The sequence below is a fragment of the Stylophora pistillata genome, chromosome 12 (genome assembly GCF_964205215.1).
Source record: "Stylophora pistillata chromosome 12, jaStyPist1.2, whole genome shotgun sequence".
Taxonomy (NCBI): Eukaryota; Metazoa; Cnidaria; class Anthozoa; order Scleractinia; family Pocilloporidae; genus Stylophora; species Stylophora pistillata.
The window spans coordinates 18,421,675-18,435,953 of NC_142530.1; the positions used below are offsets into that span (position 1 = coordinate 18,421,675).

General features: G+C 38.5%; 2 protein-coding genes across 2 annotated transcripts; one reads left to right on the forward strand and one right to left on the reverse strand.

The window, feature by feature from the left end:
• The first annotated feature begins 1,479 nt into the window (after positions 1–1,479).
• On the forward strand, positions 1,480–8,605 carry LOC111331482 (calaxin). Its single transcript, XM_022936606.2, has 7 exons — positions 1,480–1,642; positions 3,777–3,911; positions 4,229–4,333; positions 5,005–5,090; positions 5,535–5,600; positions 6,254–6,358; positions 8,207–8,605. The coding sequence occupies exons 1-7, from the start codon at positions 1,576–1,578 to the stop codon at positions 8,243–8,245; spliced, it is 603 nt and encodes a 200-aa protein (XP_022792341.1). The 5' UTR covers positions 1,480–1,575; the 3' UTR covers positions 8,246–8,605.
• Positions 8,606–9,101: 496 nt separating this feature from the next.
• On the reverse strand, positions 9,102–14,277 carry LOC111331483 (uncharacterized). The gene is made up of 5 exons (XM_022936607.2): positions 14,082–14,277; positions 12,923–13,034; positions 11,840–11,956; positions 10,552–10,630; positions 9,102–9,642 (listed from the first exon to the last, which is right to left on the reverse strand). Exons 1-5 carry the CDS (start codon positions 14,168–14,170, stop codon positions 9,551–9,553), a joined length of 489 nt encoding a protein of 162 aa, XP_022792342.2. The 5' UTR covers positions 14,171–14,277; the 3' UTR covers positions 9,102–9,550.
• Positions 14,278–14,279: the final 2 nt, after the last annotated feature.

Below are 14,279 nucleotides of genomic sequence, written 5' to 3' on the forward strand. Positions count from 1 at the left end.
TCCTCTGGAAGGATCAACGAGATATTGTAGTCAGTGTCCTTATCTATCTCTTCACCTGGCACGACTTTGTTCCTTTTAAATCTCGCTCTCTTCTTCTTCTGGTGCTTCAAGTTGAGGTTTTCTGCTTCCCTGACGGAGTTATCGTCGAAGAATTCTCCACCGCTCGTCCCGGCTTCCGGTACTATGGGATAAAAGACACTTTCATCCACTTTCTCAATTTTCTTCACTCTTGTCTTGCGAACTATTCGAAATCGGACTCTATTGTTCTCGTTTCTTTTTAAGCCAAAGCTGATCAAAAACATGAAAAAGAACACTATGGAAGACATCTCGCGAGATAAGCGAGTGATTTTTCATGTAAATGTTTCCTTTTTCACAATGCGCACTGATTGCGTCAAATGTTTATGTCACAATACAGCTGACATAAGAAAAGCCCGCGCGCAGTTCTCAAGTCAACATGAAAATTCCCCCTACTTGCTATGCCACGGTTCATACAATATACTTGTTGGGAGAATTCCGATTAGAACGGAACCGAAGTATGAACATCAAATTAAAGCCACCTTCTGCGACGCGAAACATTGCTTTCGACTAAGATTATAGGAAAATACAAAAATTACGCTGGGAACTCGTGGTTCGGTGGGAAAGAAATAAAAACAAAATAGGAAAAATGACTCAGATGAAACAGGCTCAAGTCTGTACATAAACTAGCCAGTTTCTGTTGCACAAAGCAAATCCCGCTTCCCCCCTTTGGCTCCGTATAACATAAAGACAGCTTGTTCGTCGCAAGCGAAAGATCGGTCAGGATTAAAACACAGCGGTGACTCGGTGTGAAATTCTGCGCAGATGATGAAGGCTTGGAAAAAAAATCGCTACTGCTCATAAAAAAAAATAAGAATTTTTGCACAAAAGAGCCCGCAGATGATCATTGCCTGGGCTTAGACTAAACCGTCAGCAGCAAAGGAACCTGGAATGAAAGAAGACAATGACGGCAACCGTTAAGGAAATTTAACTACAATGAGTCTAACCTGTCAGTCTTACTCGGATTGGATCATGTTTTCTCACAATCAATTTTACTTCCGTATACTTTGTTTTTTCAAGCTTACCAAGACAAGGACAGGCAATTCCTTACAGAACGTCAGCTCTATTGAACTGTCCTTTTTTTATCGAATGCAGACGAGTTAAATAATAAAATTGAGTTAATCGAGTCAGTCATGGAGGGTTGATGGCTTTTACGGCTAACGGTTAAAATTTTTGCCATTTACGGCTACGGTCATCCCAGAATGATGAAAAAAGGAAACATTTTAGTAGGGTAACATTTTTATGGTTAACTCTTTTGACGACAAGCGGTTGGAATTTGTCAATTTTAACGCCCAACGGCTAAACGTTTTGGTGGTTTTTACAGCTAACGGACCCTCTTCATGACAGAGAAGACACTGGGTAATAGTGTGACAAATGCTTGAGATCTGGGCCCCATTGTACGTCACAATTTACATAGCAACGACAGCACGATCCTGGCCAACTTCAATAATACTGTGTTCAGGAGATTTCTCAGGCCTGGAAAGTTAGATTTGCCATAATATGGCAACAATCACAGCGAGGCGAAATCAAGACAAGATCGCCGAGAATCTAGAACGCGAGACTCACTGTAAGTATTGTAATTATTCTTTTATTGCGCGCGTCTCTGCAGTGTGTTGCGTTGACTTCTGCTACATGTTTGAAATTAGCTGCTGCTCTCTTCTCCACTGCAATGAAAAGTCCAATGAAGTCTTACGAGACTGTTGACCATGCTTTCATGAAACTCACGGTACAGTCAGCTTTGAATGCTTGCATCAAATTAATCGAAAAATTAATATTCTAAACTTTGTTGAACATTTGATGGCACGCAACTTAGCGATGAAGTGTTCGAATTCGAAACCGATCGTGCACCCACCGGTATCCGGTCTTTTCGTCCAAGAGTCTTTTCGTCGAAAGCCTTAGGTCCATTCCTCCAAAATCAAGTCTTTCGTCAAAGTTACAACATTATTTTAAATGAAGTTGTAACGCAATATATTTTATTAGATAGTGACAAAAATAAAGACTTGCCGTTTAATTATTTCGCGCAAAAGAAATCGTAATATTAGGCTTGTTGTTAAGTGTCTGTTAGGCGCAATAGACAACTAAATGTAACATCACTAAATGTCCGGCATAACCAACAACATAGTCAAACATGATAAAGAAATAAAACTAAGCCAAAAATGGCCCCAAAATAAGCATCTTCTCTGTGTATTTATCGTAATTGACGACGTTGAGTTCGTAAACAAGGATTGGTGACTAAGCTATCGGAACCAAAATGGCAACGGCTCGCACCAATAAGTTCTTTATATAGCCTTATCTAACCTTCGAAAAGTTATTTATTTGCTTCGAGAAAAGACTTAACAATTTGAAGAACAGATCTAGATGACAAAATTTTTGGACGAAAGACTTTTGGACGAAAAGACTGTAATTCCATGCACCCACCGAACATAGAGCTTTCCATGATCTTGCGCTAGTCTAGAGTCAATCAAAAGCAGTAATTTATCTCGATAATTTTGATATTTTGGAAATTGACATCAAGGAATCCCCAGTTTCTGTGGTAATACCCAATATTCAGAGCCTTAGGTGTACCAGGGTATGAACACGAGAGGTGGAACTTAACTGATTTTTGCTGCCGGATTACAGCGCAAAATTAACACTGAATCTCGCGAAGAAAATTGTTAAAGTCGATTTTTTTGTCTTTCTCATTTCCCTCTTCTTCCCAGGCATTTTTGTCCTTTAAATTCAAGGAAATTTGATTGCTTGCTTTATCTTACGCCAGTCCAGGGTCAACAGAAGCAACATGATGATATTGAATAATTTATCGCGATAATTTTGGTATTTTCATTTCATTTTGAAATTGACATCAAGGAATCCCCCGTTTCTGTGGTAATACCAAATATTCACAGCCTTAAGTGTTGCTGGATACCATCAGAATGCATGCTATAACCAGAGTATAAATGCGAGAGGTGGAACTTAACTGATTATTGCTGTCGGATTACAGTGTAAACACTGGGCCTCTCCATGTGATCCCCCATCCTCCACTTCTAACTCTATTACCTGACTGCACCACAGTCTTTTTTGTTTTTTTTTGTTTTTTGAAGTTGCTTTATGGTGACCGGTTTAATAGTGACACCACTTGCTGACACTTTTTATGGTCCTTAACAGGTTTGACTGTGGAGGCGCGGTGGCCTCATGGTTGGTGCGCTTGACTCCAGATCAAGTGGTCTGGGTTCGAGCCCCGACCGGGACATTGTGTTGTGTTCTTAGGCAAGACACTTTAATCTCACAGTGCCTCTCTTCACCCAGGTGTAAAAATGGGTACCAGCAAATTTAATGCTGGGGGGTAACCCTGCAGTAGACTGGCATCCCATCCAGGGGGGAGTAGAAATACTCCTAGTCGCTTCATGCTACAGAAACTGGAGTTAAGCACCAGCCTTAAATGGGCCACTAGGCTTGTAAACAGACTTTACCTTTTTAACAGGTTTGACTGCATCATCAATCAGCATCACAACTGAGAAATTTGATCAATTAGTGTTCATTCGGGAAAATGTTACAAAATAGAAATTAGCAAGAGTGCACAATGCTTCAAAATCATCATGATTATTTATATATAGACTTAAATGATTTAAAACTTAATCCCCATTAGTGTACACCATAATGGTATTGAAACAGAATGGACTTTCAATGATTTCATTCTTAAAATTGTGGCTCCAATTGTGTTTTAGTCTCGGGAGAGGAGGTCAAGAGCTTGCTAGGAATGTTTGAAGCTAATTCAAAGAATGGGAAAATGGACAGGACAACATTTAGAGACATATTGTATAATGATTTTGGACTGACAGAGGATATCATTATGGACAGAGGTTAGCAATGAATAGAAATATTTTTGGAGTTGTAAAAAACACAGTGATCACACCAGCATGCACCCAGGCTCTGACTACACTGGCCTGTGCAAGCTTTCCAGAACTTTTTGTGCCACTCTCATACAGGGATTTCAAAGATGTGTTTTCAATGGTGTATGAGTTGGCCGATAATTGGATCATTTAATATTTAGTACTTATTGTTAGTTGCGGCTAGAGAGTGTATATGTAAGAAAGCCACAGATCAAGATAGTGGTTGATAACAAACTTACTGTTCAAACTTAAGGTAAATATTAATTTATGGATTCCTCTTTTTTCAGTATTCCGAGTTTTTGATGAGGACAATGATGGAAATCTTAATATGAAGGAGTGGGTTTGTGGCCTGTCAAAGTTTCTCAAGGGAACATTTAAGGAGCAAATGGACTGTAAGTTAAGTTTGGTTAAGTATTATAGTGCTGATTATTTTACCAAATTTACAGAAGAATCATTTTTAATAATCAATAACTTTTGGCAGTATTTTATTCACTTTTTTAAAGTAAAATGAGCTATTAAAAAGCAATAATTACTTTTTGCCATCTTTACCATCTCTTTTATCATCATAATCAATATTACATGCAACCAACTTCAGTCAGATTTCCATCACAAAACTTCTCCATAATGAGATAATGCATTCACCAAAATTAATTTCCTCTAATAAGCACCTGAGGGGTTATTAATAATTTGGGCTAAAGGAAGGAGGAGTGCTTACTGAAAGGAGGGTGCTTAATCAAGGGGGGGGGGCATCTATTATTCTCCTGTTCTGATTCCCTGGTAGTTGAAGATTAAAATGTTATAATAAAATACTGTCAGTGGTAATAGAAACAGGTTTTCCTTGCTTTCCTGCTATTTAAGAAAGTGAGGGTGGATGGGGGTATTTTTTCGAAAGGGGCGCTCATTTGACATCATAGATAGGGGTAGGTGCTTATTCGGGTGAGGGTGCTTGTTAGAGCATGGGCACTAATATTCAAAGAAATATGGTATCATGGAACATTCCGTTTTTGATCTTTGCTTGAACTTGAAACTGAGTGACTATCCCTTTATCTTTTTCCCTATACAGTTTGTTTTAATGTGTATGACCTCAATGGCCAGGGTTTCATATTACGAGAACAAATCCAACACATGTTGAAAGAGTGCATGGTCAAGGTGAGTTCAGTGGGGGGGTGGGGTGGGGGTATACGTAACCAGCTTGTAACATCTGCAGCACAACTGACATGCAGTGTTGTGTGACTTAGTTATTTATTTGTTGGTTGTATTGTTGGTTCAATTTTTTCTCAGTTTAAAATTGTTGAAAAGAGTTTCATTTTCACTCTTTTCTATTCTCTGTCTCCAACAGGGATGAGAATTATAAAAGTCTAATTGATTTATAACTTTTTAAATATAGGGAAGGCTTCAAAAGTAGATTAACTCTGAGGAATGCTTTTTTCAGACTTTAAAGAGTTGTGAGGTTGTTTTCTTAGACTAAAAAAAATCTCTCAAAGTAATTCTCCCAGCCAACTCATTGAAAGGGACTGCTTGTTAACTCAATTTTGAAAATGTTGCTGTAGGTAATTGAGTGTTCAACTGAGGTTGTTTTTTCTTGATCCTCAGTCATCAACTGAAGAAGATGCAGATGAACAAGTAAAAGACCTTGTTGATTTATCATTGAAGAAAATGGTATGTTTTGGGCTATATGCATGTATGTAAGTTAAGTAAAATTGACTTAGAAAATGTGAATTTAACCATTCAAGGACTATAACTTCATTACAGTTATTTAATACAATTTTTTCCACTGTCAAATCTTTTTAAGGTTTACACATCAGGTAGTTCTCCTGTTTAGACTTGAACTTAGTAAATTACTAATTTCCAATGAAAAACAGAAAGAGAACAACATGTTAGGTTAACATGAACAAAAAACTGCACACCTTGCTTATTTGAAATTTTATTCAGACCTACTGGTGGACAAGATTATGATGATAGTACATACTAAAACAGTGGATGGCATAGAAGGCACACTCTGATTGGCTATGCTCAAACTTCAATTATCCTTAATTTGTTAATAACCTGGGTGCAACTTGCAACAGGTTTGTACTGTCATTTGCACCTGAAAATATTGTAATTGTTGCAGGAATAAAGGAATTAAAACCTTTTTTTTTTGGCTATAAATTATTATCTCACTGTCATAAAAAACAACTTATCACCTCAGTGTTGGTGGCTAGCCACCTCCACTTCAGTGAATAGTTATAGTTGTTAATTATCTTTCATGCAAAAAACCTATCCCAGATGAAAGAAATTGAGACATTCATTGTTTCTCATTTTCTGCCCACCAGGATGAGGACAAAGATGGAAAAATTTCACTAAAGGATTTCAAAGCTGCAGTAACAAAGGAGAAACTTCTTCTGGAGATATTTGGAAAATGTCTGCCAGGATCCAAGGTTTGTACTATCTTGAATAAACAGACTTGTCACATGGGAAATGTCCTTGATTCTGGTCAGAGCAAAAAATACCTCAAAGAAGAGGTTTAGGTCATACTTGCACGATGAAGACTTCTGTAACCCCTCACTCCTTCTCTCCCTCCTTCCCTCTCTCCCTCCTTCCCTCTCTCCCCCCTTGTTCCTCTGCTCGCTCCCACCTTTCTTCCCTCCTTCCCTTCCTCCTCTTCTCCCTCCTCTCCCTCCTCTGCTCTTACCTCCACTCCCTTCTTCCCTCCATTCTTCCCTCCCTCCTTTTCTTCCTCTGCTCCCTCCTTCCCTCCCTTCTGCCCTCCTTTCTCCACTCGCTCCCTTCTCCCCTTCTTCCTCTGCTTCCTTCTTCCCTCCCTCCTCTGCTCCCTTCTTCCCTCCCTCCTCCCCTCCCTCCTCCACTCTCTTCTTCCCTCCCTCCTCCTCTCCTACCTCTGCTCCCTGCTTCCCTCCTTCCTCCCCTCCCTTCTTCCCTCCCTCCTCCCCTCCTTCCTCCACTCCTTTTTTACCTCCTTCCTCCTCTCCCTCCACTCCTCCCCTCCTTCCTCCACTCCTTCCCTCCTCTCCTCCCTTCTTCCCTCCCTCCTCCCCAGCCTCCTTTATCCGCTCCCTTCTTCCCTCCTTCCTCTGCTCCCTTTTTACCTCCCTCCTCCCCTCCTTCCTCTGCTTCCTTCTTCCCTCCTTCCTCCACTCCCTTGTTTCCTCCTTCCTCTGCTCCCTTCTTCCCTCCTTCCTCCCCTCCCTTGTTCCCTCCTTCCTCTGCTCCCTTCTTCCCTCCTTCCTCCCCTCTCTTGTTCCCTCCTTCTTCTGCTCCCTTCTTCCCTCCTTCCTCCCCTCCCTTGTTCCCTCCTTCCTCTGCTCCCTTCTTCCCTCCTTCCTCCCCTCCCTTGTTCCCTCCTTCCTCTGCTCCCTTCCCTCCTTTCTCTCCTCCCTTGTTCCCTCCTTCCTCCCCTCCTTCCTCCACTCCCTTGTTCCCTGCTTCCTCCCCTCCTACCTTCGCTCCCTTCTTTCCCTTCCCTCCTTGCTCTGCTCTCTTTTTACCTCTCCCCTCCCCTCCTTCCTCTGCTCCCTTCCTCCCTCCCTTCTCTTCTCCCTCCTCCCCTCCCCACCTCTGAGGACTTTGTGAAACAAGTCTCAATAGTGTGTTGAGAAAAGAAGAAACCCCTGGTTGGGGTGGAATTATCATCTTCAGTTTAGTTTTGATTTAGGTGTCAAAGCTTCTCGATACTTTTTTCATACTTGGGCAGATGTCCTCAGTGGAACTACGGTTAACTATGGAAGAAGTCAGACACACTTGTTGCAAGAAAACCTGTAAAAGACAGCAGTGTCCTGTCAGAAGTCTTTGTCCTCTCTATCTGTTCTCATTCCTTCAAAGTTTTGCTTGCTTTGAGATTTTAGGCTTGTCATGGTAAAAGTGATGAACACCTCTTCATAGGAGACTGTCACTTGCCAGTTTCAGTAGCTTGTCAGTTATCTGGCATGCATTTGTTAGTGGTCTTTTGATTAACTGTAGGCCACTTTTCAATCAGTTGTTGGTATAAAACTAGTCAGCCAATTAGCCAGTCTCCTTTGCAGCCATGTTTGTGTGGTGTTGTCCTGCAGTACAATCTACCCCAGGATGTGTGACGAGACCAAACAACAGCTGCAAGGGAGACTAACTACTGGCCAAATGTTGCAAGTCTTTCAGTAATTTTGGCAATTTTTCCACCTGTCCATAAGAGGGAACTATTTTTCACTTTAACTGCTTGATATTTTCAGAGTCATGGGACAAGTCATTTCACTGTCAGTGGTATCTAATGTGTATTTTCCTTTTCTTTCTAGGAAACAACAAAATTTCTTCTGAATTTTACAAGCTGTTAATAGTAAAGAATGCCAATTTAACTACCATTAGAAAGGACAGACTGTTCTTTGCATGTAATGTAGCCCAACTTTGATAGTTGTTGAATTTAAAATAATGAAGAGGTAGAATCATTCCGCACTGAAACATCTGTTTCTTCAATCAGCATCATTAAATGTGGCTGCAGGTAGTGAAGGAACATTTTTTCTTAATGGTACATTTAAAAAAATTGTATTTAAGACATCCATTGTAAATAGAAACTGGAGAGAGTGGATGCATAGGCATGTATGCAATCATTCTGGTTTTGTGAAATAAAAATGTGTATGTTTAGTCATACTTGTCTGATGAACAATAAAGAATGCCTCCCCAGTTCTTTTGAAACTTCTATGTTGTGCAGAATTTATTCTGTAATAATTTCTTAATTGTTCAACTTCCCCTTGAGCTGGCCAGATATAGTGATTTCATGCATTCCAATTTCTTACCCACATGCACAGATCTTAGTCTGAAAGCACGCCCTCATTAAAATAGCCACAGAATGCATTTTTTGCCACAAGCCAGGGAAAGGTTTGCTGGGCGTCTGGCACTTTTAATTTCAGTTCTACACCCTTGCAGACCTCTTGCCTGCAGTTCAAAACGGGCTCACGCCAAAGGGCTTGCTTGCTTCCTTTTTTTTGTTTTGTTTTTGGACAACTAAGCTTAGCTACATTGGCCAGACTTAGAGGACACAGGCAAGAAGTGTCAAAATATTCCTGTTTACAGCTGTAGTAATTCATGACAGTATAACATGTACAGCTTCTACATTATGTGGGGCCTTTGTAATTGTTATAATCATAATTGTGTTTGTTTAACTCTCAATTAACAAATTAAGACAGCAATCCATTTACTTCAGCAGACCTTTATCTACTCAGTCCGTTTAATCATTTTACATTTTATTACAAATCTACAAAATGCATCTAAGAAAATTTATTTTATATTTTAATCCCAATCTCTAAATGTATCTAAAACAAAAAAACATCAATCAATTTCTTTCTTTGTTTATCCTTCTGTCATCTCCTTCTTTATAAATGTGTATAAGGTGCAGAAAAGGAGAATTTGTTTAACAATCAAGAGCTTCTTCAGTTGGTTGGGTCAATTAGAATTAAAAACTAACCATGCAAAATGAAAGGCAACAGCAACTTATTCAATAGCATTTCAATTTTCATGAAAGTAAGGGTCCCTCCATTAATGTGATGGAGGATATTAATTGTTCCAGCGAGAACTTAATCAGAGCAAAAATAAGTTGAAAAATCTCCTCCCCAGAGGCAGTTTCAAGCAAAACATTTGCCCCCTCAGTATTTCTCACAGTCAGCAGAGCTGTATTGGGTGCAAACAGAGTCACTGGTTTCTTCCGAGTATTTTGGCATTTTGTCAAGTCCAGCTCCTACAAAAATGATGAAACCAAGGCATAAGTTCAGCTGATGCAATAACCCAAATAAAATAATGAGATAACCAGAGCAATAATAAAGTATACTGACTAATCAGTATTATATGATAATCTGATGGGAGATAAAAAAAAAAATAGTAGAAGGAATAGTGGAATGGTGATAGAGATTAAGAGCAATTTAGATATCTTTGCCAAAATGTGGGTTGATTAATAATGAATCACTAACTTTGTCACAGGTAACAGGCACAAATAAATTTTCTTACAATATTTAGAAGTTAAATTGTAACAGTTAGAGTCTACATCTTAAATGAGATGAATCCTTAAAATAATCATTTTCTAGGGAAAACAATCACATGAATGGTAATAACAGAGATAATACTAGTTAGAGCAAACCAAAGCAATAACAGATACCTTCTACACTCAATTGAAATTTTGTTTATTGTATTTCCCCAAAAAGGTGCCAACACTCTAATAAGGGCCCTCCCACAAATAAGTGCCCACCCCCTTGGCCATAATATGTCAAACACACACCCCCCCCCCCCCCACCCTCACTTTCATAAATAGTAGGGATTCAAGGAAAACCTGTTTCTACTGCCAGTTTATTTATAATTTTTTATGTTTCAATTACAGCAAACTCTTTACAGAAGAATAGTTTCTTTCCTTTAAGTCAGCTCCAGATATATACTTTTTTATCCCTGTGTTGGCTTTGTTTATAATGTCATAGTTTTAGTCTCTCTATAAAAATTTAGCCCAAATAAGGTTAGAGTTTGTTGAAAGGGCACCCCATTGACTAAGCACCCTCTTTCCAATAAGAGCCCCTCCATTTAGCTGCAATTTTAAATAACTGCCTCAGTTTTTATTTGAAGAAATATGGTATGTTCATTGCTAAATATAACAGCCTCATACCTGTGATCAAGTTGTGAAGGTTACAGTAGTTTGTACCATAGTCCAACACAGCATACCATGTTTCAGAGGTTGAATAGCCCTGAAAGAAGGTTTAAAATAGTTGTACAGTGCAAAGCAATAGTCTTAGGTATCGCAATTTTCATTTCATATATCTGGAGTCTGCATATAGTAAATATAATTATAATAATGTTGAACCTAGATTATCCGGATCTTGATTATCCAGATTTCTCCATCATTTGCACTTTTTCTCTCGTCCCAATTTTTTCATGAATATTTATTGGTCATGATCAAGATCCATAGCCATATTCTTTTTGAAACTACAGCATTGAAAAGTGACTTAAAGGCAATGTTCTTCTGTATGACAAACTGACTTACTTCAACATTTTAGGCCAATGTAAAAACATTTTTCGTTAATTTTAATTGTTAATACACACATATGTAGGTATTCACCTAGGACAGTGAAGATGTAGACCATATCTTTATCAAATGATTTGTAATTGTTTTGTCTCAGGATAAATGTCACTTCCTTAAATTAATCAGTTTTTGTTCTTCATTACTATTCATATTCTCGATTATTCGGACAATTGATTATCCGGGCCATTTCAAAGTTCCAACAAGTCCAGATAATCAAAGTTTGACTGTATGTAGCTCAAGGCGGCATGGTTATATGATTATATTACATTTCAATATTCCCACAAAATAAGACAGTGAGACAAAGTTATGGTCTGGTTTGATGTCTTACTAGGTTTTATAGTCAAATCACCACACAAGAGTCATGAAGTTCTGCACAAGGAGCCACATCACTTAGAGAACTTATTTTACATCACTTTCTTTCAGAAATGTACAGTTAAAATCAGAATGGCAACCTTCTTAAATGAAAATAATTTATTCCCGACGAGAAATCCTGTGGGATGCCCACAAACATTTGGCGCCTGTCTGACAACTGTGGTCAACCATCACAATCAATGAGTCAAAAACTCTCCATCAAACCATCAGTATTTACCTACTTAATGCCACCTGAAATAGAATCAAAGATGAAAGATTCTCCCCATATACCTCACTCAAGTCACCATCTTTCTTCACTATAGTTCTAAATAGTTCCAATGGGACACTTTTATCAGGACCAGGGTAATGACACCTAAATTTGTTTTAAGCTAGGCCCCCTTGAGCTTTTGGAGGTAAGAGGGCAATATAAATTGAGGTAATGGGCTATCTTTATAGCCAGATATGACTGGATGTCTTCTACATCTACTTGAATACTGTTTTATTAGCCTGGAAAATTCCATACCTTCACATTACACAGTCCAGTTCCATTTGCAGTAAAAGTAAATGTGAGGTCATCTTTGTAGTGTTGCTTGGGTGTCTCATGGATTGCTTTGATCTCAGTATCAGTCTGGCTCACAAGCTTTGAAACAAAAATAATAAATGAATAAAAATAGAAGTGGAACATGGCATATAAGAGTAACAGTCAAAAGCTTGTCTTAAACTGAAAATATTGTCATTTTAATTTAATCCTTTAACTCTAAAGAGTGACCAGCACCTAATTTCTCCTTACAATATCACCCCTGCATCAAATTTTAAGGTCTCAAGAGTAGAGGAAGTGATCACCCACTTAGGACACTGCTGATTCTAGAGTTCTTGCACTTTTTCAGGAACCCAATTCAAGGACTTTCAAGGACTTTTTAGGTCATTTTCAAGGACCTTGGGTCTCAAATTCAAGGACTTTTTGCATAAAATAGGTGTGGCCGAAAAGTCCAACAAGTGTGACTTCGAGCATGCATATCAGAGTGATCATGTGCTACGTAACCGAGGTTATTTTCAATGCACCAATCAAGTACAAAATACATAAAAATTGCATGTCAAAAATCATAATCTGACATGGGATTTGAAAGAAAAACTCAGTTTTGCAGGTTATGTTAGAAACTTGTACTTTCAACACCAAAAACAAAAGAAAACTTTGATTTTGATTCATCTACACTTATTTTCAAGGACTTTCCAAAAATTTTCAAGGACCTGAGTTTAAATTCAAGGGTTTTCAAGTTCTTGAAAACAAAAAATTCAATTCAAGGACTTTCAAGGAGTGTGGGAACCCTGTGATTCTCACACAAATTCTCCTTGTTACTACCATAGGAAATGCAAAAAGAACAGTGTGGAGAATTCAAACACCAATGTTAGGGTGTACTGGTAAAAGGTTCAGAAAAAAAATGTTTTAGCCAAAGCAAATTCACTGAGTTGGCAACATTAATTACAAAGACCTTACATGACAGAAGAGCAGATTAATTTACAGATTCCAAGATTCTCTGTAAACTCTGAGGTTTATTCTGGAGACAAGGTACCCTGAAACAATGGTCACATTTCTATGTTTACATACCGTATATAGACACTTTTCCCCTTTTCCATCTGGGCAGGTGTTATTTGAATGCCACTTCTGAATCTGATTGACGATGGCATCATTAACCATACTGCATTTAACCGCCCAAGACCTGAAAGATATTCATAAAGTGTTTTATTTTCCAGCTAACACAAAAACAGTTTCATAAATACCTTACAGCTTCTAGCTAATGAGGTAAAAATTTGACTTCACAACATAATACCAGCTATTTAATTAAAAAAATGTAATCAGCTGGCCTAAATGTAATACCTCACAATACAGCTCCCATAGTAAAAACCATTTTGCACAGACAGATTACAAACAGCTCAAGCTTTCAGAGAAAGACAGTTTTTTTATCTTGTTATGAGCAATAATTAGGACAAAGAAAAAGACTCTGAGTCCCTATATATGGGGAATTGAACCTCAGACCTTTGGATTCTGTATATTTCCAATGCCCTTCTACTGTCAGCCACAGAGACTCAATAGTGAACAAGGATGTGGTGAAGTTCATATATGAATTGCGTGCTGCACACTGCTAGGATCAGCATTTGTCAATACTTAATAGAATAAGAAAGATGGTAAATTTTGAGTTTGAATAAGAAAGATGGTCAATTTTGTTATTCAGCTTTCTCTTTTCATTTCACTTGCCCTTGATTTGTATAAGGCAGTCATGATTATGTGACTTGAAGAATGCTTTTTGACAGGCAAGTGAGCAGGTCACTGAGCAAAATAATAGCCTTCATTGACTAGTGGACTTTAGTAACACATTTGAAGACAAGTCTTAAAAAAGTAACTCTTTTGAATCTCAAATGGCTGACAGTGTCATACTTTCCAGTTTTAGCCTTACTTTTAAAGGTAAAATGAAAAATGCATGGTTTCTGCAGCATAATTTCCCTTTTATTTTCTTGGTCCTAGCTGCACTGGTAGACGGCTACGAATGGTGCAGTTGTTACGTACACAAGTTATATTTATGGTGGAACTGATTTGGGGTAAGTCACTCGAAATTTTGAAGCTTTACCCATTAACTCAATAAAATGGAGTGATGAAGATTAATTTCAAGATTACATTTGGTACGTTCGTGAATACCAGATCACACGAAGTTAGCTCACACAAAACTGGCGGACTATTGGGTATCTTACGTAATCTCAAATTCCCTTACCAACTTATTTTGCAAGACGCATGTAGAGGCCCAAAGCTACCTACTGCATGGAAGACAACCACGACCAACAACGAGAGGAATAATTTCATCTTACAGCTCGTTCGAAGCCTAATGAAAGACTTCTGCCTGTGTAAATTAATTACTGCTGTGATGAAGAGGTTGTTGACTACGTTATGACGTTCATGTGACAATGAGCTG

Bases quoted from the DNA above. Each gene is read 5' to 3' on its own strand.
- LOC111331482 (XM_022936606.2), top strand. From the start codon at position 1,576: ATGGCAACAATCACAGCGAGGCGAAATCAAGACAAGATCGCCGAGAAT. The intron at 4,334-5,004 runs GTAAGTTAAGTT...TTCCCTATACAG, and splicing joins ATTTAAGGAGCAAATGGACT to TTTGTTTTAATGTGTATGAC. The intron at 5,091-5,534 runs GTGAGTTCAGTG...CTTGATCCTCAG, and splicing joins TGAAAGAGTGCATGGTCAAG to TCATCAACTGAAGAAGATGC.
- LOC111331483 (XM_022936607.2), bottom strand. From the start codon at position 14,170: ATGAAATTATTCCTCTCGTTGTTGGTCGTGGTTGTCTTCCATGCAGTA. The intron at 11,957-12,922 runs GTATGTAAACAT...TTTGTTTCAAAG, and splicing joins GGGAAAAGTGTCTATATACG to CTTGTGAGCCAGACTGATAC. The intron at 10,631-11,839 runs GTATGGAATTTT...ACCTTCTTTCAG, and splicing joins CTGGACTGTGTAATGTGAAG to GGCTATTCAACCTCTGAAAC.